This window comes from Erigeron canadensis, chromosome 7, assembly GCF_010389155.1.
Source record: "Erigeron canadensis isolate Cc75 chromosome 7, C_canadensis_v1, whole genome shotgun sequence".
NCBI classification, from domain to species: Eukaryota; Viridiplantae; Streptophyta; class Magnoliopsida; order Asterales; family Asteraceae; genus Erigeron; species Erigeron canadensis.
The window spans coordinates 38,405,544-38,431,584 of NC_057767.1; the positions used below are offsets into that span (position 1 = coordinate 38,405,544).

The 26,041-nt window shown below is 33.3% G+C and overlaps 3 protein-coding genes across 4 annotated transcripts; all 3 read left to right on the top strand.

The window, feature by feature from the left end:
• The first annotated feature begins 891 nt into the window (after positions 1 to 891).
• LOC122607625 (gamma-interferon-responsive lysosomal thiol protein-like) lies at positions 892 to 18,745 on the top strand. 2 transcript variants are annotated; one of them, XM_043780641.1, is made up of 5 exons: positions 892 to 1,237; positions 1,576 to 1,641; positions 17,851 to 17,991; positions 18,202 to 18,294; positions 18,449 to 18,745. In XM_043780641.1, exons 1-5 carry the CDS (start codon positions 995 to 997, stop codon positions 18,617 to 18,619), a joined length of 714 nt encoding a protein of 237 aa, XP_043636576.1. In that variant the 5' UTR covers positions 892 to 994; the 3' UTR covers positions 18,620 to 18,745. The 2 variants fall into 2 exon arrangements, with proteins under 2 accessions (XP_043636576.1, XP_043636574.1); XM_043780639.1 differs by lacking the exons at positions 17,851 to 17,991; positions 18,202 to 18,294; positions 18,449 to 18,745 and adding exons at positions 3,364 to 3,504; positions 4,085 to 4,177; positions 4,343 to 4,676 and having other exon boundaries at positions 948 to 1,237.
• Positions 18,746 to 19,853: 1,108 nt separating this feature from the next.
• On the top strand, positions 19,854 to 21,149 carry LOC122609501 (protein NODULATION SIGNALING PATHWAY 2-like). The gene has a single exon (XM_043782540.1). It carries the CDS (start codon positions 19,854 to 19,856, stop codon positions 21,147 to 21,149), a length of 1,296 nt encoding a protein of 431 aa, XP_043638475.1.
• A 2,432-nt stretch (positions 21,150 to 23,581) lies between these two features.
• Positions 23,582 to 25,018, top strand: LOC122609502 (protein NODULATION SIGNALING PATHWAY 2-like). The gene has a single exon (XM_043782542.1). It carries the CDS (start codon positions 23,582 to 23,584, stop codon positions 25,016 to 25,018), a length of 1,437 nt encoding a protein of 478 aa, XP_043638477.1.
• The last annotated feature ends 1,023 nt before the right edge of the window (positions 25,019 to 26,041 follow it).

Sequence of the window (26,041 nt, forward strand, 5' to 3'; positions counted from 1 at the left end):
TAAGTATTCGTTTTTTTTTTTATCTTATCATTTAATGTTATATTGTTTTTATATATAAATTTGCATAATCAACTTTAATTTTTAATACTCTAGCAATAATAACACACATTTTTATTTACCCTTTAATTATTAGACAGTTTAAAACCTATGGTGGCTTATCACCATCATTTTTTGACGCATATACCGTGTGAAGTTAAAGAATATTATGAACATTACAAAAATACATTTTCCTTTTAAAAATTAAAACTTAAGCCACACCATACGTTGCTGAGTACATTTTTAGTTTACACAATGTGGACTCGATCAAGAAAAAAACATTCCATTATAATGGGAGTTTTGATAATAAAAACTTACGATTTTTATTTTTTTAATTTTTTTTTTCAAAGTGGTCACAAAATATTCTATCGGAATGAAGTAACAAATAAAATAAATGCGATATAAATTCTGTTTGACTCATTCAAACACATTAAAGAACAGAAAAAATAAAAAAAAAGTTTTACCAAATATTTACTGCCAAACCATTATGGGATTTGCTAATTAGTGTCCCTAGTGCACTAGTTAAGAAGCATTTAATGAACATGTTATTTCCTTATTAAATAAAAATTGTATTTAATGTGTATTAATTCAACTTAACAATTTTTATTTTTAAATCAATAATTAATACATATTTTCATATTTAATGAAAGTTGGACTTCATTAAATACTTTATTAAATACTTCTTAACTAGTGCACTAGGGGCACTAGTTAGCAAATCCCAACCATTATTTACCCACAAAAATTACGTACCTTATCTAGTTGACATACTTTTATGCAATTAAAACTTATACAATATGTTTGAAAAGCTGAACTTTACACCATACCCCAATTATTTCATCACCCACAAAAAAGTGTTTGACCCAAGAAAGCTAAATATGAAACAAAGTAAGATCCACTTCTATATAAAGGCAAGAAATTCTTGTATTAGATAATTCTCAAACACTATCAAAGAAAAACTATGGCCTCTTCTTATAAGATGCTTATATTGTTCTTCATATTGACAATGGCAAAATCATATTGTGTTAAGGAGAAAGTGAGTGTAGCATTGTACTATGAAGCTTTATGTCCATATTGTTCAGATTTCATTGTGAATCAACTTGGGAAAGCATTGTTTCAAGACAATCTAGTCTCTATTGTAGACCTTAAGATGGTCCCTTGGGGTAATACACAATTAGCCCCTAACAATGCTTGGATTTGTCAAGTAAGTACTACATCTTTTAATACATGTTGTACATTGTAATGTTTTGAACATGTGATGATGATCCATCAATTAACATAGATGGATAACATTTAAATATTTATGGATAAAAGAATCCAGTCTTTTGGATTTTTCAATTATTGATATGAGAAAATCGTGGAGTATAAAACTATAACAAAAGGCTTAGATATATATATATATATATATATGTAATGTTTATATTACTTGTATTATATGTCACCTTTGTACATAGATTATTTTACCAAATGGTTTAAAATAACTAATCTGTCATTTTAACAATTGAACGTGATATAAACAAACTTATATTATCAATTTTGCAGCATGGCCCTGATGAATGTTCGATTGACGTAGCAGAAGCTTGTGCAATCGAGTTGTTGCCTCAACAGGTACGTACGATTTAAGTTGTAGACTAATTCTAGTAAAGCATATGGATTTCAGTTTCACTTTTTCACTGTTGAATTCTATCCCATTAAGAAATAATGCTGGCAACATTTAATATTTTTGGTTAGTATAAGACGTTTTTGTAAATTGCGTAACCGTACGTTCAAGAATTACAAGTAGTTACTGGTATCTAATTATGACTTTTACTGTTTTACATTCCATTTAAAGGTTTATTGTTCCAAGTATTTGTCAGATTTTCCAAATTAAACCAGAACCATGAATTCAATTTAATGATAACAAAATAGATAAATCTTTTTAAAAACTTTATAAAAAAGTAGCAAATCAAAAGTATAATGTCAAAATGAAAAAATAAAATACTAGTGTGTAATTTGGTTCAGGCTTTCAGGGCATCTTATCATTATACCATATCTTACTCTTGGAATTTTTCTAAAAATTGATATTAATTTCGGTCTCATTTCTCATTCGATATTATTTTCAGTCCCATAGTTTCAAGTATTGCGAACTAACAAAAGTGAGTCTCATTACCATTCCAGATATCCAGATTGAAACGATACTAATTAAGACAAGACAAATATACTTAAAGAAATATTATTCATACCAATAGTATATTAAGTGTGTTATCACGTTACATCTATCTATTAATCTATCTAACTATAATAAATAAAAGTAGAATATTGCTGTCGAATTTTAAAGTAAAACTATATTCTTTTCTTATATATATTTTGTACATAATATCATGTATAACTCTTAAATACAATCGCCATTAGAGTGTTACACTAGCGGTTTATTTCACAATATGTTTTTTTTTAGGTCTCAGGTTCGAATCTAGCCACATGCAAATGTGGTGAATGAGTCTTATCAACACTATACCCATTCAACACATGTAGAGCAAACCCTTTAGGGTATTATTAGGGCTCGAATCAGTGCACTGAGACGTCTTAGTCATTTAGCCGTCGTTGATGACTTTCGAAAAAAAAAAACACCTCTTAAATACAATCATTATATTTGAATACACCTTTTTAAGCTAACATAATCAATAACGCATCAACATTAAATTTTCATTAAGCCAACATAATACTCGTAATCAAAATGTAACTGATTTTTCATTCTTAATTACACAACCCCCATCAAGATACCCACATGGAAGCCACGTGCATCAGCTGACAAAAGTTAAGAAGTGCCAAATATGTGATATACTACAGTAATCTTTTGTTTTGTAATAATGTATTTCTATAGTCTTATTAATGATATATGATAGTGCATCCATTTATATTACTCTGTCGATCCTTTCGTGTCTAAAAAACAAAAACAAATTCATATTTGAAGTTGTTGTCATAGTAAAATCAACTAGGACCTTCATTATCGACTTCTTTTTTATTAGTAAAATGTTAAGATTCATGTTCCGGTTACTCGATATGTCAAATGTCTAGTTCTGATGTAGGTGGTCTAAATGATATTCTCGTTTTGTAAACCTATTTTTTCTTGATATTGGCTTATTGCATAATGCTAACCCTATAAGGTGTGAATATATCTGAGTTTTTTCTGAAACTTTCAGAATGCCTATATCCTATATCCCAAACCCGTTTTGACCCGCATTTCTTAAGTGACCCGCTTAAACTCGCACCTGCTTTGACCTGTTATCCAAACCCGCCCGACCCGTCCACTTGCCAGGCCTAATTTTAATTCATATATATATTTTTTAACAGGGACAAGGGTTTAAGTTGATTGAGTGCATTGAAAACTTGAATTTGGAAGGAAGGCATAATGAATGGAAATCTTGTATGGGCTTACTAAAAGTGAACCCAAAACCCATCATGGATTGTCATCAAACTAAACAGGGCTTTGATGTAAGTACATCTATTCTTATATATCCTTTTACTTTATAGTAGTGTGTATCTCTTTTTTAAAACTTTTTCCATGTGATGCTGTATGCTTTGTCCACCATTTAAAATGCTCACATGGTGGTGAGTTGGTGACATAAAACACCAGCTTTAAAAAGGATGACGCCGCTACTATAAATGCTAGTACCTTACCATTTTTTTTATCTAATATATCATCAAATTTTATATAATGAAGTTGTATATATCATATATATGATGACACACAATATGATTTGATAGTGTATGGATGAAAATGTTAGGTCATGTGTTGTCACTCATTCATTAATACAACTAATTGATGAAGTAGATCGACACCTCTCATCACTAGAAGAAAGCTTAATGGTTATGTTAAGATGCAGCTATTCTGGCAACACTATTTTAAAATTCCCTCAAATGCAAAAAAGTTGTACCATTTCTTGTAGGAAAACACGTATGCCATAAATATTCACGTATATTTAAATTTAAAATTTGCTTATCGATCATAGTTTGAAATTTCGTGTGCATCCATATTTATTCATGTTGTGGTGCGATATATATAATAATGCAGCTTGAGCTAAAGTTTGCTGAGGAGACAAACCAACTGAAACCACCTCATAGATTTGTACCATGGGTTCTGGTCAATAACAACCCACTTCAAGAGGTAAATTCTCTGTTCAACTACTGTACCTCATTTCGCCGAAAATTGGCATATATATATGGAAGAATAAACCAACTAAAGTCTGCTATAAAAAACTGTTATTATATGATCATGGTAGTATAAGATTGTACTAATTAATTAACAAGTAACCGAAATTATATGCTGCAGGATTACCCAAATTTTGCTGCATACGTTTGCAAAGCCTACAATGGACAAAACAGACCGAAAGCTTGTGAGCAACATGTACTCGAGGCTAATTCTGTCAAAGAGAGAAACTCCAGCGTTTGCTATCGTGGTGAAAACAGGCACTCCTCCATACCGTTCAACTATAACTTCTAGCTTATGTAAACTCATAAGTTACTATAACATATTGATTCTAGATTTGACAACGATTTGTTGACTCTTATTCAAGTACGATGGTAGCGATCTAAAGCTAAAAATCAGCTTTGTGCTAATTATCTGAAATCTTAGTGGAAATATATGCGTTTAATTAACGTTTGAATTTTTAGTTGTTAACATTTCATAAGTACATTGTTGTATGCAGTTGATACCCAGTGTGCATAAGGATTTTTGCAGGACAAACTCACCCTGCGAAATTATATATATAACAATTCACGAAAAGGCGGCTGTGAGAGCTTTCACTTTAGCTAAGGCTACTGTAGCTAAGCACTGTAGTAATTTTTATTTTTTTCCCTATCAACTTTAAATTTTTACATCTTTCAATTATTACCACATAAACTTTTGAGTTTTTAACTTTGGCCACAACCTTCTCTCTTTTTTTTACTTGTAACCCTTCAATTTCCTTCAACCATATACCAGTACAATTATTCAGCCCACCACCGCCGGCCAGCTACCTTGACCACAACCAAAACTGCCGGTCAAAAACTTTGACCACCACCATCGATAACCACCTGAACTGGATCTATAAAACTGATGACAAAACACCACCACCAACAATCTTTAAACCATATACCAGCGGTTTGGGGTGGATCTATCATTCGAATCTCATAAACAAATTTAAGTTGTGGGTGGCTGAGATAGACTGATGACGGTGGCGGCCGCAAAATGACGACGGCGCCGGAAAAATAATATCTCCACAATCGGATGAGCATTGACGAACCAAAAACAATAATAATCATAAAATCAACATCGGTAATTTCGTTTACCGTCGGAAAAACCCAAAACGGGAAACCATTTTCTTTATTTTGGCCCAGATAGCAAAAAAGAAATTGACATAATGATATTGGTGAATGATTTTGTTGCAAAAATAAGGATGAGATAATTTTTTGTGAGCAGAGTAAAAGAGGTTTGAATACATATAGACTAAATTATAAAATGAGATTTTGTAAATTGTTGATCAGGGTAGGTGTTGATGTGTGCTGGGTAGGTGATGATTTGTGGTGTCAAACTATCAATGTGTCATCCACCCTTTCATAAAACCCACACGTGGTTTTCAATAATAAATACTCGTAAAAGTGTTAATTACAATTTTGGTTGTTGTCGAGGGTTAAAAATTATCGTTTTTATCTCTACCTTTTATATATTACCGTTTTGATAAAAAAAAAAACTTAGTTGTTTAAAGTTGGGATATTATGATCCTGCTAAACAGTAGAGATGCAAATGTTTACAATTTACATCCTAGTACACAAAGAAACTAAGAACTACGGAGTATTTGTATATAGATATATATTGGAAGAATAATAAGAATTGAATGTCATACACAAACAATCAAGTATATCTAAAATAAATTAGGACAGAATAAAGATTAGTCTAATAAAACACAACAACCACATTCATATATTACTCATAAGAATATACAAATAAGATTATACCAATTAAGACAGAGTTTTAATGAAACCAAACTGTTGGACATTTATAACAGCTGTAATATTTTTCCTAATAGGTCAAACTATTCTTCATCATGAAAAAAAACACATAGGATTCATGGGACCCACATGCAAGGTGCATCCACAATATCATTCCATCTTCAAGGGAATGACCAAGAAATGATTAATTAGTAAGATGTCAAATGAAAGGAAACTCACCCTATAAGTAATGGAGAAAAAAGATTCTTGGTGTAGAATTGAACAATATAATATCAGAAAAACACAAGATCCTTTCAAGGTAATAATCAAGAACAAATTAAGTAAAATGAGAGTAAAAAGAAGGGAAACTATTACTTCAAAAAGAAGAGAGGAACAAGATAGGATATATATAACATAGAATTAAGACGAAAAAAATGACTTCGTTAAGAAGTTTACTTGCTTCAAGTCCTAAATATATAAGCCTTAGTTTTAACGTTTATGTCGACATTCTTTGGCATATAAAAAACCAGCATACAATTATTGTAACTCAAGAATTTATCTGTTTTTACACATAGCTTAACATCATGATACAGAACAAAAGGGATGATGCAATTAGGACCTATGGATCAGCCTTTTTGGCTGATTTCCTCTTATGAATGTCCTTTGATATCTGATGATGTATACAGATGGTTATGTGATAACGATGTTGATCAACAGATTCAAAGGTTTAGGAGTTTTTATGCATGTAAAAGGACATTAAGAGAAATCTTTTTGACCCGTTAGATATATAAAGTTTAATCCAAATCAACCCAAATCTCACCACTGACAAAATCTCTTGCATGCTTTGTTGATCAGCTGAAGTATATCATCCACATACCTAAATGAAAAGAATAAAGTGAAAAAGTCATATACATAAGTTAAAGGATGAAACATACAAAGGCACCGGAACGTTATGTAGAGAAAATGCAAACCATGATAGACCAGGAGCAAATTTCTCGGCAAGAATAGCAGAGCTTCCAAAGCCAAATCTTCACTATTGCAAAATCTGGTGGGGCAAGTTACTACAACGAGGTGTTTGTTAGTTGCATGCCAAATTGGCTTCCACGTACGTGACTTAACGTCTGGACCTATAATAATAACAATAGGAGTAAAAGAAATGGAGAAGATATATCCTGTAAATGTGAACCTGCAATAATTATTCAACAATATATGTCTTTGGCGTTTGAAACATCACACATGACAAGAACGTATATTCGGAAGATGGTCAAGCAGGCAGGAAATAAGGTAACTTAAGATCTCATATAGAGAATGTAAATTAACTAGCCGAGCTCAGCTTGCTCCGAGCCTTAAACGAGAAGCAATGAGAAACTTCAAAACAACGTTCACCACCTTAAACATGGTCTTTCTTTATGGGCGGTTTACTCATTTCAAAGTGAATTCAGCGATCACTGAAGAGCTCAGCGGTTTACTCATTTCTTTATGGGCGGTTCACCACCACATTAGTTTGCCATACGTGGAAACAATTCACATAGTTGACTTTGACTTATGTGAAGGAAGTCAGTGGCCTCCACTCATGGAAGCCATAGCACAAATGAACAAATCATTGATCATCATACATAACAAAACCTAATCAACTTTAGGCAACTTTCCTTTGCAAGAAGATTTGGTGCAATTAAGAGATGGATATCTCACAAACTGGCACGAAATGAAGGGACAAGAGTTTGTAGTCTTTAACTCTATGTTTGACCTACCACATATGGGACAAAACAGAGATGAAGTTACAGATTTCCTAAAACAAGCAATAGCAGTTTTAGCCAGAAACAAAGGAATTATAACCTTTGAAGATGGAAAAAGAATGCGAAAAAAAAAAAAAAAATTTTCAGATTTTTCTTCATATTTTTAGCAAGAGCTTAACACACTACAAAGCAGTACACAAATCAATGGAATGAGGTTATCCAAGCAACCTCAATGAAGCAAAGTTAACTATGGAGACCCTTTTTGTCGAGCCTTTTATATCATCCAAATCTTGGTTCCAAAAGTGGGCGGGAGAAAGAAAGAGAACACGTGGCTTTCCAAATGGGCTTAGTCTAAAAGGATGGCCAATGAGTAGAAAAAGCTTATATGAAGCCAGGGAACTGGTGAAGGAAGGAGACAATGGGAATACGATGGTGTTGGAATGGAAGGGTACTCCACTTATGACAGTTTCCGTTTGGATGTAGATAGCTTAATAGAACTGCCAGTAACTAATTTGATTGTGGATATGGATTCTTGGCTTCATTCAAATTTGTATATTTTTATGATTTTTTATATAAAGTTAGTTGTTTTTGTGAATTTGTGTAATTTAATATATATACAACTAAGATATATACGCATAGTATAGAAAAATAGATCATTTTTTTTCTTCCTGAAAGGTAAAATTATAGAATATTTTGATTGTTAGATCTGGAAAAGAAGGTCAAAGAGGAGTAAAGAGTATTTTAGATGGTGTATCAAAGAAGAAGATAACTAAATAACTAAAATACTCTTATGTGCAATGCACGTGAGGAGTATAACGAAGGGTTACAAACAACTCATAGACGGAGGAGTGTCTAATGATAGAAAAAGTCACAATAGAATGATGTAATAATAAAAAAAAATTACGGGATTGAAACTTGATAAAATGACAAAACTATATGATGATGTAATGAAATTTTCTCTTTTGATTATCTCATAATTATGAGGATAATTAAGCTATTTGGTTAGAAAGACTAATCATTTCTCTTTTCTCATAGACGCATGATCATAATGGAGGATTTTGATTAGTTTTGGATATATACATTGGGAATAATGACGTACACATGTGTAATTCTCGAACAATTTCGATACAATTTTACGTGACAGACATGCTAATTTGAAATAATTTTTGAAATTTTAATTGATGAAAATTCTAATTTTTATTTTTAATTTTTATATATTATTAGTATTAAATAGAATAAAATTATAAATATAAAAGGGGGAAACGAAAGATATTTTGTTCTACCACGGAAAATTATTCGATTCTTGCTTTTCAAAGAATTTTCATGATATACAAGAACAATCGTTTTTTTAAATCCCTCCCAATAATGACGTACACGTGTGTAATTCTCAAACAATTTCGATGCAATATTCTAAATTCTAAAATAAAACAAAATTCGAACTAAATAATTTTTCTAAAATTCTTTTAACTATGAGATCATGAGGCCCAATAAAATCAAAAGATGAAGTTAAAAAAGATAATAAATGAACTACACTTAGATAAAATCAATAGATGAGATTAAAAAAAAATGAATTACACTTATTATGTTTTAAAGATTTTAGAACAATTATTAAGCAAATTCTTAAAACAATATATCATTTTTCGAATTTTAAAAAACAAAAACTACTCAACAAAATACATATGTCAAAGTTTGAATATTAAACTTTTTCATTATTGGTATCGTTACTTTTAATTGATTTACCGCACTTCACAAGTATTATTACATGTTTTAATACAGTAATAATTAATTTTTTTGTCGCTTATATATGTTCAAATAAAATACCTTCTACATAAATGATAAATGGATTATTGTTAAGAAATACTAAATATAAGAAAACTGCAACAAAACATGGTATTCATTTTCCTAATTGACACCCATTAAAAAAAGTAAAACCTTAGTAAACATTACTACCAAACAAATGTCAAAATGTATGAAAAGCTAAAATTTACACCATATGTCCATATCCAATTATTTTATCACCCACACAAAGGAGTTTGGCCCAAAAAAAGCTATTTCTATATAAAGGCAAGGATTTCTTGTACGTATTTCATAATTCTCAAAACACTTCAAAGAAAAGCTATGGCTTCTTGTTTTAAGATGCTTATATTGTTCGTCTTGATGACATTGCCTAAATCATATTGTGTTAATGAGAAAGTGAGTGTAGCATTGTACTATGAAGCTTTATGTCCATATTGTTCATATTTCATTGTGAACCAACTTGGGAAAGCATTGTTTCAAGACAATCTAATCTCCATTGTAGACCTTAAGATGGTCCCTTGGGGTAATACCCATATAGCTCCTAACAATGCTTGGATCTGTCAAGTAAGTACCGCTTTTAATACATGAAATCGATTAGTATAAAACCACGGTAAATACCTAAAGAGTGAAAACCGATGGCTTGACCTCTTTAGGTGGGGTTTTTTCTCATGTCCCCAGTGACGTGAGTCTTTTCATCCTTTTACTTTCCTCGCAATTAAGGTTTTTTTTTAGAGTTGAGTTTGTTAAATTATTGTTATAACTCTTCTAGTTCTTTTTGTAATTTTTGTACACTAATCGACTAGTGTCTTGCTAGAATGCTAGTTCTGTTGATTTTAATATATAATTTTATTCTGCCGTTCCAAAAAATAGAAACTATAACTGAAGGCGTAAAAATGAGTTAGGCATATTTTTTGTATTTATGTAATGTTTATGTCACATTTAATTGTAACTAGATTATTTACCAAATTGTTTAAAATAATGGGATATTGTTAACATGACTTACACCTGCATAATTATCTGTCTCGTTGGTAATGAAATATGATAACAAACGTATTAACAATTTTGCAGCATGGTCCTGATGAATGTTCGATTGACATAGCAGAAGCTTGTGCAATCGAGTTGTTGCCTCAACAGGTATGATTTAAGTTGTATTCGTTTATTACGTTTGTATGTTATTTTTATGAGTCTTAATATGATAAAAAATTAAGTTTATCATAGATTACAAATATCATTATCCTAAAAAGTCACGGCTGTAGGATCTATATCTATACTACTCGTAGTATATAAAACATTTGGCTATGGTTTTATACCATACGCTTGACCTAACAATTATTATTACTATTACTATTATATATTAATACTAGTGCCCAGTTTCAAAATATATTAATCACCGTCCCCACCACCGTCACCACCTCCGCCATCACTATCCGTTGCCGCCACATTTGCGCGGGCATAAGTATAATAATTTCAAGTTTTGAGACATTTCTCACTAATTACGGGTGGTTGGCAAATACAGACGTCGGACGTCTTTAGTTGTATTTCTAAGCTGAAACGTACGTACTGCCACACATTATTATGTGAGTATAGGTCTAGTTATAAGTTCAAAGCGTATGGATTTCTGTATCATTTTTTTAATTACTCTATCCCATCTATATCTATAATTTTATATTATATTATAAAAGAATCTTTCATGTTAGAAAATTATATGGGAGAAAATGTCTAAAATACCTTTAATAATCATATAACACTATTAGTCCATCATCATTTAAAATATCTGTATTAATCTTTTATATCAATTACCTTAACATTAATTATATACATTACTCGACGCCGCATCTAACAACAATAGCCGTCCTCCACCACCACATGGTCGCCGCCACAATACCGCCGCATTCCGCGGGTACCGTGCTAGTCAAAATTGAAGTGTTGGCAACATTTGATATTTTCTGGTTAATATAAAACATATCTTCTAAGTTCTAAGTTTTGAAATTGACAATTAGGTGTATATAAAAATAAATAAATAAAAATGTTGTTGAGTTGCAAAATATAAATTAACCATTTGAATAAAAAAAAATTATCCGCTCAAGAGTTGCAAAATATACTGGTATCTAAATACAGTATGATTTTGACCTTCCATGTAAAGAATTTTATTAAAATTATTTGTCAGATTATTAAAATTCAAACCAATACCATGAACTCAATTTTATATACAATAATACATTTTAATGATAATAAAGGTAGAATATCTTTTTAGAAATTTTAAACAAATTAAATGTAAAGTATAATGCCATCTCATAAGGTAACATGTAAACAGAAAAAATAAAATACTAGTATCTAAATTGTTAGTTGAATTTTAAGTATGACTTAACCTTTTTTTTTTTTTTTTTTTCATGTAGCTTATCACAGCTCTATGATTGTTATTGACATGTATGGAATAGTTATAAGCTTTTTCATAACATTGAAAGGGCGAGCTTTTGAAAAATACAATTTCTTTATGTATGATAACAACAACTCATTGTATGAAATTCTGATTTTTTTATAGAGATAATGACTTGTGAATATATTGAAATATGGCAAAATGTCTATGTTATGTATTGATCTACTCGGGGTCTATGTTATGTAACGAACTTACCAAAACTGTCTAAGTGATGTATGTTACCTGTAAATTTACATGTTGCCGGTTACCTTTAACTTGAAATTCATTTTCCCTTTAATTATTGCTGATGTGGATTTACCATGTCATTTACTTTGCTTAGTCACCTATATATGTGTGTAAAGAAATGTTATAAAAAAAAAAAAGATACTCGTATGAAGCAGAAGACATGGAAATAGATAGATTAATACATATATAAGTGTGTGTAATTGAATAAGTACTACTGTATATATTAGGTGACTAAGCAAAGTAAATGACATGGTAAATTCACATCAGTAATAATTAAAGGGAAAATGAATTTCAAAATTAAAGGTAACCGACAACCTGTAAATTTACATGTAACATATATCACTTAGACAGTTTTGGTAAGTTCGTTACATAACATACACCCCCGAGTAGATGAATACATAACATAGACATTTTGTCATAGTTGATTACATATACAGGTCATTATCCCTTTTAAGTGATCTTTTAAAATTTCATAATGCCATCGACTTGGGAAGCCACAAGCTGACAAACAGTTGAGAAAGTATGTGAAATTATAAACTTTTGTTCTTATTATGATAGTGATTTTTATTTTTTTCTATCAATCATCCTTTCATATCTAAAAGAAAAATATGATGTTGAATTGTTGTCATAGTAAAATTAAATGGGACCTGCATCATCGACTTCTTCTTTTAGTAAATAGATTTCTTTTTCTATTAAAACTTTTATAAGTAATATATGTAAAGATCTGGATTCATTATATTATACATGTCATTTTATAAGTGTTTAAATAATAAAAAAATCTACTTTCTTAGGGGGAGGGAATACCCCTCGGCTTCGAGTCGGGTTCAGTGAAGCCGATCGGCAACACCGCCGCCACCATTCTGGTACGATTCGGGTAAGGCAAATCGGTATCAATTTGATTAGTGAAACTGAGAGTTGGGTATGCATTTTTCGACCGTTGCTTGTATGGAATATATATATATATATATATATATATATATATATATATATATATATATATATATATATATAGGAAAAGGTTCAAATGAGAACCATTTGAATTGGAAGAACCATGAGAACTTTTAATTATAACTTGTTGTTCATATGTGAATCGTCTATGTGAACAAATTCATACACATATGAACATGTCAAGATATAACTAATATTACCTATGTTCATATACGAATGATTCTCAAATGAATCTACGTGAACGGATATGTTCACATATACCTATCACATATGAACAACAAGTTATAATATAATAGTTCTCATGGTTCTTCCAATTTAAATGGTTCTTAATTGAACCTTACCCTATATTTACCCTATATATATAGGCCAATTAGAACGGAGAGAAGGGAGAGAAGGTCCTATAGGCCAATTAGAACGCGAAATGGGTCAAAATTAAAAAAAAATGCACGGTGGCATTTTTGTAAATAAATCAAACTTTTGTCTGCCTGGTTTTGGGTCAGCTTGGGTCTGGGTCAGCTTGAGTTATGATCAGCTTGGTAGGTCAGCTTGGTTTGGTCAGCTTGGGTTCTGGGTCAGGTTGAGTGGTCAGCTTGGTCTGGGTCAGCTTGGGTTCTGATTAGCTTGGTTGGTCAGCATGATCAGTTTGGTCAGATTTGGGTCACGGTCTGATTGGGTCAGCTTGGGGTCAGGTTAGGTCAGGTTGGGTTAGCTTGGGGTTGGGTCAGCTTGGGGTTGGGTTGGGTCAGCTTGGGGTCTGGGTCAGGTTGGGTCAGCTTGGGTTGGGTCAGCTTGACACAATCTACACAGATGTAGATTATGGGTTTTGGGTCAGCTTGGGGTCAGGTCGTTGGGTCAGCTTGGGGTTGGGTTGGGTCAGCTTGGGGTCTGGGTCAGGTTGAGTCAGGTTGGGTGAGCTTGGGTTGGGTCAGCTTGACACAATCTACACAAATGTAGATTAATCTACACAAATGTAGATTATAAGTTTTGGGTCAGCTTGGAGTCAAGTTGGGTCAGCTTATGGTTTGGGTTGGGTTAGCTTGGGGTCTGGGTCAGGTTGGGTCAGCTTGGTTAGCGTGGGTTGGGTCAGCTTGACACAAAACTACACATAATCTACACAAATGTAGATCCCAAGCTGACCCAGATTCTAGACTGACCAAGCTGACCCATAACCCAGGCTGACCATTCTGACCCAACCAAGCTGACAAACCAAGCTGATCATAACTCAAGCTGACCCAGACCCAAGTTGACCCAAAACCAGGCTGACAAAAGTTTGATTTATTTACAAAAATGCCACCACGTTCTTTTTTTTTAAAATCTACATGTCGCGTTCTGATTGGTTCATAAGACCTTCTCTCCCTTCTCTGCTAAAAAAAACATTTTCTCCACATTTCACCTTTTAATTTTAAACACACAACATACACACAAATTATTCACATACCACCTCTACCAAATAATCAATACTTTTTTACAGTACAACTTAAAAATGTCTTCAACTTCTTCGGAATCTCGGTATGTCGTTGTCGATTCGAAATCGTCATCAGAGACCGATGTTGGGTTCTTGCAAAACGCGCTTCAATGGATGCAAGACACGACATCCTCCAACAACGTTCAACACCGCCAAACCGTAAATCGGCAACAGGAAATTGCTCATCAAATTTTACTAAATGATTGGTTTGTTGACGAACCAAAATACGATGAAGCTTACTTTTGAAAGAAATTTCGAATGGATAAAAGCATGCTTTTGAAAATCGTCGACGACATCGAGGCGAACGTTCCATATTTTCAAGAGGGGATCGATGCACGTGGGAGAAGAAGTTTCAAGACGCTCAAAAAAGTCACCTCAGTCGTACGCCAACTCGCAACAGGCAATCCGCCCAACGAGTACGATAAGTACTTACATATGGCCGCTCGAACCGCGCGCGAGTGCCTTACTCATTTTTGTGACATCATCATTAAGTTGTATGGTCATGAGTACTTATGTAGGCCTACTCAACACGACGTGGCTCGCATTTTCCATGTCCATGAAGAGCGCCATCACATGCCGGGGATGCTTGGTAGCATCAATTGTACACATGTCGAGTGGTTAAATTGTCCTAGACACTTGAAAGGACAATATATGAGAGGCGACCATGGTGTTCCCACTATTATGCTTGAGATAACCGCTTTTCAAGATATGTGGATTTGACATGCTTATTTTGGTGCTCCTAGTTCAAACAATGACATCAACGTGTTGAACCAATCCGACTTGTATCTTAGGGAGCGAAATGGCACGACACCGGACACTTCATTCTACGTTAACAACCGCTATTACAAACGCGGTTATATCTAACCGATGGTATCTACAACAAGTACTCGACGTTTGTTAAAGCATACCCGTATCCTACTAACTCGAAGGAGAAAAGACTCAAGAAGTTACAAGAGGGGGCGAGGAAAGATGTGGAACGTACTTTTGGGGTTCTAAAAGGGAAACGAAAAATTCTTAGGCGTCCTCTCCAACCGATGACCAAAGATAAGATTGGGCAGTATGTTTACATAATGAACCCGCCGGTCCAACCGGTGTTCGACGATAGCGTGTTAGGGGAGTTATTAAACGAAGACATCCATCATCGTCTTCGCTATGACCTCACTGAACACGTGTTGGCTCAAGACTTGGCATATCTCGACGATTAGTTTTGTTTTTTTTAATAACTATAGTGTATTTATTTTAATGTAGTTTTTTAATTTTATTATTGATTTTTTTACGTGTTATGTAATGTTTATTTAAGTTTTTAATAAAAAGTTTAATTAATATATATATGTAATAAAAAAATGAAAAACAAAATGAAATTGAGAAAGTTTAATGAATTGGGTATATTATGCTTAGGATTTAGATAAGAATTAGGTTGTTGTAAGTTGGAAAATTTTGATTGAAGGAGAAATTGGGTAAGAATACTTTGTTAGGTACCATTCCCCCCCCCCCCCCCCTACTCCCTACCTCGTTATAATAAGTTTTTAGAATAACTAAAATCCTCCTTATATCGTATGATTGACCACAAAATAGTATTTGAGTTTTGAATATCAAAAAACTCATAAAGCAAACCTAAAACTCACAAATCACAGCTATTTTGCTCGACTCGTGATAATGAGATCCGATATAAATAATTGACTATCTGTCGAGTTAAGATTTAACCACACAGTAAGAAAGTGTTTGAAATAAAAAGAGTTTTGTTAATGATAGCCCTTAGGGCTGTCAGTATTAATTAATTTGATGCATTAAAATTTGTAATTTGTCTTGCGAAAATTCAGGGGGCGGTTATTAATACATAAAGTACTACTTTTTATGCATGTAATAACCTGCTAATGACAACCCTTAGGGCTGTCATTATCATTTTCCAAAAAAAATAAATAATACATAAGGGGGTTGGCAACGGATGGAAGATAGGCGAGTGGTGGGCGTGGCACCACGTTGGAACACCGCCACCTACCTTCTAGCACGAGTGGTGGCGTCGGTTTGAGTGGTCAGACCATACAAGTGAACTTGTGCGTGCGTGAGGATCGAGGCAACTAAAGGCTCTTTTTGACTGAAATTTGCAAATATAATTTTAAGTTTTAAATAAAAATGAAAAAGGCAGTGAGTGGTGGAGTAAGTGGTCGGATGCCAATAAAATTTGGATGAGTGTTGGGTGAGTGGTAGAGATGAGGTGACATAAAGTGATTGGTTGAAAGTGAGTGGTGAGTAGGGGTGAGCAAAAACCGAACCGAAAACCCAAAAACCGAAAAAACCCGAAAATCGAACGAAATCCATTGGTTTGGTTTTTGTTTTCCAAAAACTGAACGGATCGGTTCGGTTTTCGGTTTCATATGTTAAAAAACCGATCAAAAACCGAACCGAACCGAACCCATTATATTTTAATTTATTTTATATTTATATCATATTACATTTATATTTATTACTTATAATTTGTAAATATGTTAATATATTTAAATTTTTTTTTATCTTTTTAGTGTACAAATCTATATAAATTATATGTTTTAGATGAAAATGTACAATAAAATCAATTCGTTGTATAAAAGTTATATCAATTACAACACCTAAAAAGTATAATTAGTTACTAAAAAACAGATCTATATTTTAGTTTCTATATCATAATTGTTTTTGTTAACAATTGAAAATTAAATATATAACATCATAAACAAAAAAGTAATTTAAAAAAAAAAAAAAAAAAACCCCGAACAAAAACCGAAACCGATCCAAACCGAACAAAAAAACCGAACCGAACAAAAACCGAATCCAACGGTTTTGATTTTCTAAAAAACGAATTGATCGGTTAGGAGGTCGGTTTTAGCCAAAAACCGATCCAAACCGACCCATACTCACCCCTAGTGGTGAGATAAAAAATGCTCCGACCAATGCCAACGCCTTAAGTACAATATAATGAAGTTTATTGGGGGGTTGACCACCCGTGGGCCCGTCTGTTCCGGCCAATTCTACTATAATTATCAAATAATAGCTTCCCATTTTCTAGATTATATTCGCTAAAGTATAGTGATTTTATTACAAAGGTTAGTTAAATTTCATATACCAAGTAAAACTACAGGATTCCTGTTGAGGTTACTCAAGGTACGTCACGTGTTTAATTTGTCTCTAATGTAGGTGGTCTAAATTATATTCTCGATATCGTGTCAAATCTTTATTTTGTCTCTTGATATTGCAAAATGTTAATCCTATAAATATTATTTTGTTAACAGGGACAAGGGTTTAAGTTCATAGAGTGCATTGAAAAGTTGAACTTGGAAAGAAGGCATAAAGAATGGAAATCTTGTATAGGATCACTAAATTTGAACCCAAAGCCCATCTTGGATTGCTACCAAACTAGAAAGGGTATTGATGTAAGTACATTTAAGCATACTATTTAGGCATATTAATTATTTTCCAATACTCATTGTTATCCTCTTACTTTAAAATGCATCTCTTTTAAAATTTTTACAATGTGATTCTGTGTGCTTACACAAAATTTTTATGTTAGTTATTAACTTTAAAAAGGATATATGATTATCATGCCACTATGGTTAATCTTGTGGTTCAATATATATATGCAGCTTGAGCTAAAATTTGCTGATGAGACAAACCAACTGAAACCACGTCATAGATTTGTACCATGGGTTCTGGTCAATAACAACCCACTTCAAGAGGTAAATTCTCTGTTCAATTGTACCTTATTTCACCGAAAATTGACATATATAGAAGTATAAACCAACTAAAGTCTGCTATAAATAACTGTTATTATATGATCATGGTAGTATGAGATTGTATTAATTTACAAGTAAACGAAATTATATGCTGCAGGATTACCCGAATTTTGCTGCATACATCTGCAAAGCCTACAACGGACAAAACAGACCAAAAGCGTGTGAGCAACATATACTCGAGGCTAATTATGTCAAAGAGAGAAACTCCAGCGTTTGCTATCGTGGTGAAAACAGGCACTCCTCCATACCGTTCAACTATAACTTCTAGCGTACAAGTCATTGGTTGACTGATATTCAAGTATGATTGTAGTTGATCTAAAGCTAAAAAAACTTTTTTGCGCTAATTATCTGAAATCTTAGTGGAAATATATGCGTTTTAAAGTTTGAACTTTAAGTATTAACATCTCATTAGTACATTGTGGGAGATAACCACGGTAAAGCGTATACACTATACAATATGCATTAACCAGCAGGTACTTAGCATACATACATGTTGTATGTACTTTGTGACATCTTAAAAGCCATGGTGACGAATGACGATGAACGTGTCACTTCACTATAGAGGCATAAGGATTTTTGCAGGACAAGTCACCCACTCACCCTGTAAATTTTGAATATATTTTAGGGTCATTGTGTTTTAAAAGGCCATGCATACGAAATAATGATCAAGATCATACAGTCAGTAAACTGTTGTAACAAAATGGATCGCAGAAGATAGTGTTCGATGTACCTTTTTGTTTAAAGTTGTGATATTATGATCCTGCTAAACAGAGATGCAAATGTTAGAAGAATAATAAGAACTGAATGTCATACATACGGACATACCAATCATATATATCTAAATCAAATTAGGTTAAAATACAGATGAGCCTAATAAAACACATCAATCACTTTCATATATTATTCATAATAAACAAGTAAGACTATACCAAGAAAGAGTTTTCAGGGAACCAAACTGTTTGACATATTTAACTACTGATGTAGTATTTTATCTAATAAGTCAAACTATTCTTCAACACGAAAGAAAACACGTAGGATTCGTGGGCCCTGCAGGCAAGATTTGTTCATAATATCATTCCATCTTCAAGGTAATGACCAAGAAATGATTAATTAGTAGGATGTAAAATGAAAGGAAAGTTGCCCTCTGAATAAGAAATGGATAAAAAAGATTCTTGATGTAGAAATGAACAATAATATAATATCAGAAAAACACAAAACACAAGTTCTTTTCAAGGTAATACTCAAGAAATAATCAAGCAAAATGAGTGTAAAAAGAAGAGAAACTCACACTTGAAAAAGAAATGAAGTGCACGATAAAATATAATATAGGATTAAGACGAAAAATGACTTCATTAAGAAGTTTACTCGCTTCAATTTCTAAATATCTAAACCTTAATTTTAACGTTTATTATGACATTCTATCGCGTATAAAAGAACTATCATACTATGACCGTACCTCAAGAAATATATCTGTTTTTACACATAGCAATAATTAGGCTACTATGGATCAACCTTCTTGGTCAATTCCCTCTTATGACTGTCCTTCCATATTTGACGATGTATGCAGATGGTTATGTGAGAATGATGTTGATCAACAGATGGAAGAGATTTCAATTGATAGCTATATATGGGACCAAAGCGTCTCCAACAACTCAAGTGATGTGTGTGCATATGTCCCATATGAACTGCAATCATCCGTTGTACATGAAGATGATGCCATAGAAACGGAGTCATGTTTGGGACTCGAGAACTTACTCATGGCTCAAGCAGAGGCCATGGGGTTAGGACAAATAAAGCTAGCCGAGGTGATACAAAATTGTGTAAGTCAAAAGGCTAGCCCTGTGGGTTTAGCTCTTGAACGTTTAGCCCTTAACTTGTTTAAAAGCCAAGAAGAGGAGTACCTTAAACAAGAAGCAATGAAAATCTTCAAGAAAGCATTCACAACCTTCTATACAGTCTTTCCTTATGGGCGGCTTGCTCATTTCACAGCGAATTCAGTGATCACTGAAGAGGTTCCACCCTACGTCGAAACAATTCACATAGTTGACTTTGACTTATGTGAAGGAAGTCAATGGCCTCCAGTCATGGAAGCCATAGCAAAAATGCACAAATCATTGATCATCATACGTATCAAACCTAATCAAGATCACGACTCTCAATTTGAACAAACAAAGAGGCAACTTTGTAGCTTTGCAAGAAGTATTGGGCTAACTTTTAAGGTGCAGGAGATGGATATCTCACAAATTGGCACGAAAATGGAGGGAAAAGAGTTTGTGGTGTTTAACTGTATGGTTGACCTACCACATATGGGAAGGACACGAAACAGAAATGAAGTTACGGATTTCCTAAAACAAGCAAGAGCAATTTTAACCAAAAACAAAGGGATCATAACCTTTGGAGATGGAGAAGAATGCGAAAGAATGAAAAATTCTTCCGATTTTTCTTCATTTTTTAACAAGAACTTAACACACTACAAAGCACTATACGAATCAATGGAATGGGGTTTTCCAAGCAACCTTACTGAAGCAAGGATGACTATGGAGACCCTTTTTGTTGCGCCTTTTATATCATCCAAATCTTGGTTCCAAAAGTGGGAGGAACAAAGAGAACATATGGCTCTCCAAATGGGTTTCGGTCTAAAAGGACGACCAATGAGTAGAGAAAGCTTCAATGAAGCCAGGGAACTAGTGAGGGAAGGAGAAAGCCCTTATGAAATCAGAATCGAAGGTCAAAATGGGAATGAGATGGTGTTGGAATGGAAGGGTACTCCACTTGTGAGAGTTTCTGCTTGGATGTAGATAGCACTGCACAGAAACTAGGTGTTACTGAACATATATAGTCAACATACTCCTATTAAAGATTAGCTGATTTCAACTATTTTCCAATGTGGATCAGTTATTTATGTAAAATTATGTTACACCATTATAATCTGCTAAGATTGTAATAAATTGCATTTCATTTAGGATATGATCCTGCATATATGATCTGTAAATAATTATATTTCAAAGCACATACTTACATTTTTTTTAAACGAATATCCAATCAGATTGCCATTCACTCAGAAGATCTTGCTAGGAATCAAACTATCCATACGGTTAACAAGGGTAATCTTTCTCAAAACAGGTCAAGTTAAGATTCAAGAAAAAAACTGTTACGGATATGTGGGTCCCACAAACAATAACCAGTCACAATATCATTCAATCTACGAGCTATTACTCAACTCCAAGACTGAGCTGAAAACAAAAAGATAATAAAATAAACAAATATATGTGGTTAATGTTGTGTTCTGCATTTAAAAATATTCTCTCATGACTTTTATCATCGTAAATAACTGAATTGCCACAAGAAAATCATTCTTGATTTAGACATGAACGGTTATCTAATGAGATTCTGATTGATAACTTAAGAGTATACTATAGGAAAGCCATCACTAGGGGAAATTCCAAAAAAAATGAGTGAATACCAAAAATGGCTTATATGAGTAGTTAAGTTGCTTCAAATTCTATTGTTTTAAATCCTAGTTTTTGACTATCTATCGACGTCTTTCAAGTGATATAGTACTAGTGCATAATGGAAAACCCCAAACAAACATGATAAATCAAAGCCACTAGGACTCTTTGAATTTGGATTTTAAATCATCAGAAAGACAAAACTGTGATGAAAGCTGGCATTTGCTTTAGCTTCCTTGACCAACTCACTCTAAGTTTGACTGAATGGTCTAAACATGGACTTTTATATAATAAGGTTAGTGTTTGTTCATATTTAGGTCACTAATACAGCAGGTTCGTTTCTAGAACTTCCAAACCAAGGTTACCGGTTTGTTCAAGAACTTTAAGCCCAAACGGGTCAAACGGGGCGGGCACATTCATAGATGGTCAGATGGAAGCAAATTAATATATAAATTCTAAATACCATTCTGGTCTAAAATATGTTCTATGGTGTATACTCACAAGAGCAGATTTATCAAAAGGAGATGCTAGGTTAATATCTACAGGGCCTAATTCGGCAAAAGCTTACCCAAGTACTTGGAGTTGTTTTGCCGACAAGAATCTAAAGGGCAGAAAGTATTTCATCCAACCCTCAGGACTATCGATCAATAGACAAAACAAGAACTCCAAACAAAAAGATTCATAAAAAGATAAAACCCTATCAAATCAAGATATTATATTTTAAGAGAAAATATATCAGGATGGCTGCAGATATCATATATAACCAGTATATCCAAAATCCAATTTTTTAGAGTGCAAATCACATTAAACTTCATTAAAATATCACAATAAACTAATAAGATTATTACAAGAAAGAGTTTGTAAGAAACCAAAGACTGTTATGTTCTCTAAATAGAGCAAATTTCATAAATGGAGATTACAAATGACAAATTAGCATTATGGGGGGCCCTATAGACCGCAAGCAGCCATGATTTCATTCAACCAAACAAGTGAATAGACAATTACCTCAATCACTTACTACCAACAAGATTAGATAGATTAGTATATCAGAATATATACATGTACATTCTTATTGGATGAAAACATTTCCATTACTTTAAGTCCACTAGAAGTATATATTTGGGATCTTGTGATTGATCAAAACAACATATCTAAGTTGGTTAAGTCTATATCAAAGACTATATCGTTGAGCCGTACCTAAGCAAAAATGAAAGTTTGAGAGACGAGCATTTGGTACTGATATAAACCCCATGGCCTTTTCTTTTCCTAAGCATTTGGCTCTGATATATCAAAGTCTGTATCGTTGAGCCATACCTAAAGCAAAGTAACATTTCTAAATTGGTAAAGTCTATATCATAATATAATTCATTAAGTTTGCCACCAATATGAGCAAAGGAACTATGCTAGCTTAAATTTGGGCAAAGAGGAAAAGTTTGCTGCAAAGAATTGACATGCTAAAGTTTAACTTTGTTGTAAATTGTAAATTTTCTGGAAAATTGATTGATTGAGATTTTTCCAGTATAATATAAGAGTGATGGTACAGCTAACCAACCTCAAGAAAATTCCAAGCTAATAGGAAGACAAATGGTGAGGTAACTAAGTAGTTAGCTTGATTCAAATTCTACTTCTTATATCCACTTTTAACTTTTATGCTGAATTCTACTAATATAGATGATATATAAATATATCAAGAAATACGTCAATAATCATCAAACCTCAACGGTGCATAATTCTCTCTACTTGGCTGCAGAATCATCTTCAAGAAAGAAAAGAAACAGAAGATGATGCAGTCTGAGGTTCTCGTTCAAACTACTTGGCCATTTCATTCTTGTTTTGATACAGATCTTGATCATTATGAGAGTGATCACCATGAATCTCTTTCTTCAATCAGCAACTCACCTGAAAGCTCATTGATTACATCTGAGTCATATGGAAATGTAGAATATCCAGTTTTGGGTTATGATCAAATGCAACACCTCTCACCGGCTGACAATGATTCGCAGAACATAATGGATCTTGATGATGTGTGCCGATGGTTGTGTGAAGAAGACCAAGATAAGGAAGAAATTCAATCAAATGACGTTTCTGATTGTGTACTACCTGAAGAACAGTCACCCATGGAAGAACCATATGATGTCATGGAACCCGAAATGGGCCTCCAAAATCTACTAAAGGCTTATGCAGAAGCCATGGCAGTGGGACAGACAGAACTAGCACAAGTGATCATCAGATGCACAAGTGAAAGAATAAACCCCATTGGCTCAGCTTTCGAACGCATAGCCTTTAATATGTTCCAGTGTGCTGAAAATCAAGAAGAGTACTTACAACAAGAATCTACAAGAAACTTCAAGTCAGCGTTCAGAGCATTCTATGAGATCTTTCCTTATGGTCGGTTTGCTCATTTCACAGCAAATTCAGCCATCCTTGAGGCGATTCCAACCCATGTGGAGTCGATTCACATAGTTGACTTTGACTTAGGCAAAGGGAGTCAATGGCCAACATTCATAGAAGCCGTAGCACGAATGAAAAAATCATTGATCATCACAAATATCAAACTTGATCAAGATAAAAGCTCGCAATTTGAACAAACAAAGAGGCTACTTGGTAGCTTTGCAAGAAATTGTGGTCTAAATTTGGAAGTTCAAGAGATGGAATTCGCACAAATTGAAAGCGAAATGAAGGGAAGAGAATTTGTGGCCTTTAATTGTATTGTTGACCTTCCACATATGGGAAAAACAAGCAAAAGAAGTCAAGTTATGGACTTCCTAAAAGTAGCAAAAGGGTTGCTAGTGAAAAATAAAGGGATTGTAACATTTGCAGATGGAGACGAATGTGGAAGAGTTATAAATTCTTCAGATTTTTCATCATATTTCAACAAGAACTTAATACACTACAAAGCTTTATACGAATCAATGGAATGGGGTTTTCCAAGCAACCTCACTGAAGCAATGATGACTTTGGAGACCCTTTTTGTTGCGCCGTTTATATCATCCAAATCTTGGTTACAACAGTGGGACAAAGAAAGACAAAATATGGTTTTCCATATGGGTCTCGGTCTAAAAGGACGACCAATGAGCAGAGAAAGCTTCAACGAAGCTAGGCAACTGGTGAAGGATGCAGAAAGCCCATACGGGATCAAAATTGAAGGAGACAACGGGAATGAAATGGTGCTGTCGTGGAATGGAACTTCTCTTGTCAGAGTTTGTTCTTGGATGTAGATACTATGACAGCATAATAGATCTGCACAAAAACTAGTTGTATTCGTACATAATTTAAGAACTCAATATACAGATCAACTGATTCCAATTATTTTCCAATAATTCATCAGTTAACATAGGCAAAGTATGTTACTACATTGAAATGTGTTTAGACAGTAACTAACTATATATGTCTGTTAGGATACAATCCTACTTCAAAACATAAAGACATCAAGGACGACATATTACATTAAAGCAAAGGTACTAAAACTAGATGGATGATAACTAAAACAGGTTAATACATACCAGGATCTTGCAGGAAATCAAACTGTCCATATGGTTAACAAGGTTAATCACTTAATCTTTCTCGTAACGGGTCAAAAGATTATTCAAGAAAAAGAATGGTATGGATCCCACGAATGATAAGAAGACAAAACATCATTCAATCTTCAAGTTAGTACCTAATTCCACCATTGACTTGAAAATGAAAAGCATAAAATAAGTACATATATATTCATGTGGCAGAAGTTATGTTTCTACATTTGAAAATATTCCCATGACTATTACCATCATAATAGTTAAAATTTAACCATAGACATGGATAGTTATCTAATAAGATTCTTGGTTAAGAATTTCATTTAAATGTATAAGGAGTGGGGAAATTCCAAAGCACGAGAGAAGACTAATCACGATTTCTTTAAGTAGTTAACTTGCACCGAATTCTAACATTTTGAAACCCAGTTTTCATTTATCAGTCAGCCTTTTTTTCAGACGAGGAACTACAAACACACATAAGCTCAAATCGGATATGATAAATACATGGCTGTCTCCAACTGGTCGTTTTGGTATATAAAGTCTCAAACCAAAGTTGATGGGTTTGGCCGTTTTGTCAACAACTTAAGCTCAAATCGGCCATCTGAACCGTGACATCCCTAAAGGAAGCAAGTGTCATACTATGCATATAACTATTACCCAAAATTTTTGTTTAAACAAAGTGCGAATATATATAAGTAAGGTTAGTATCAGTAAGACTTAATCCAGTAG

What these genes read in the sequence shown, in the direction of transcription:
- LOC122607625 (XM_043780641.1), top strand. Translation starts at nt 995, where the DNA reads ATGGCCTCTTCTTATAAGATGCTTATATTGTTCTTCATATTGACAATG. An exon ending in TCGAGTTGTTGCCTCAACAG is followed by an intron (nt 1,642 to 17,850) that starts GTACGTACGATT and finishes TTTTGTTAACAG; the next exon opens with GGACAAGGGTTTAAGTTCAT. An exon ending in AAACTAGAAAGGGTATTGAT is followed by an intron (nt 17,992 to 18,201) that starts GTAAGTACATTT and finishes ATATATATGCAG; the next exon opens with CTTGAGCTAAAATTTGCTGA.
- LOC122609501 (XM_043782540.1), top strand. Translation starts at nt 19,854, where the DNA reads ATGGATCAACCTTCTTGGTCAATTCCCTCTTATGACTGTCCTTCCATA.
- LOC122609502 (XM_043782542.1), top strand. Translation starts at nt 23,582, where the DNA reads ATGATGCAGTCTGAGGTTCTCGTTCAAACTACTTGGCCATTTCATTCT.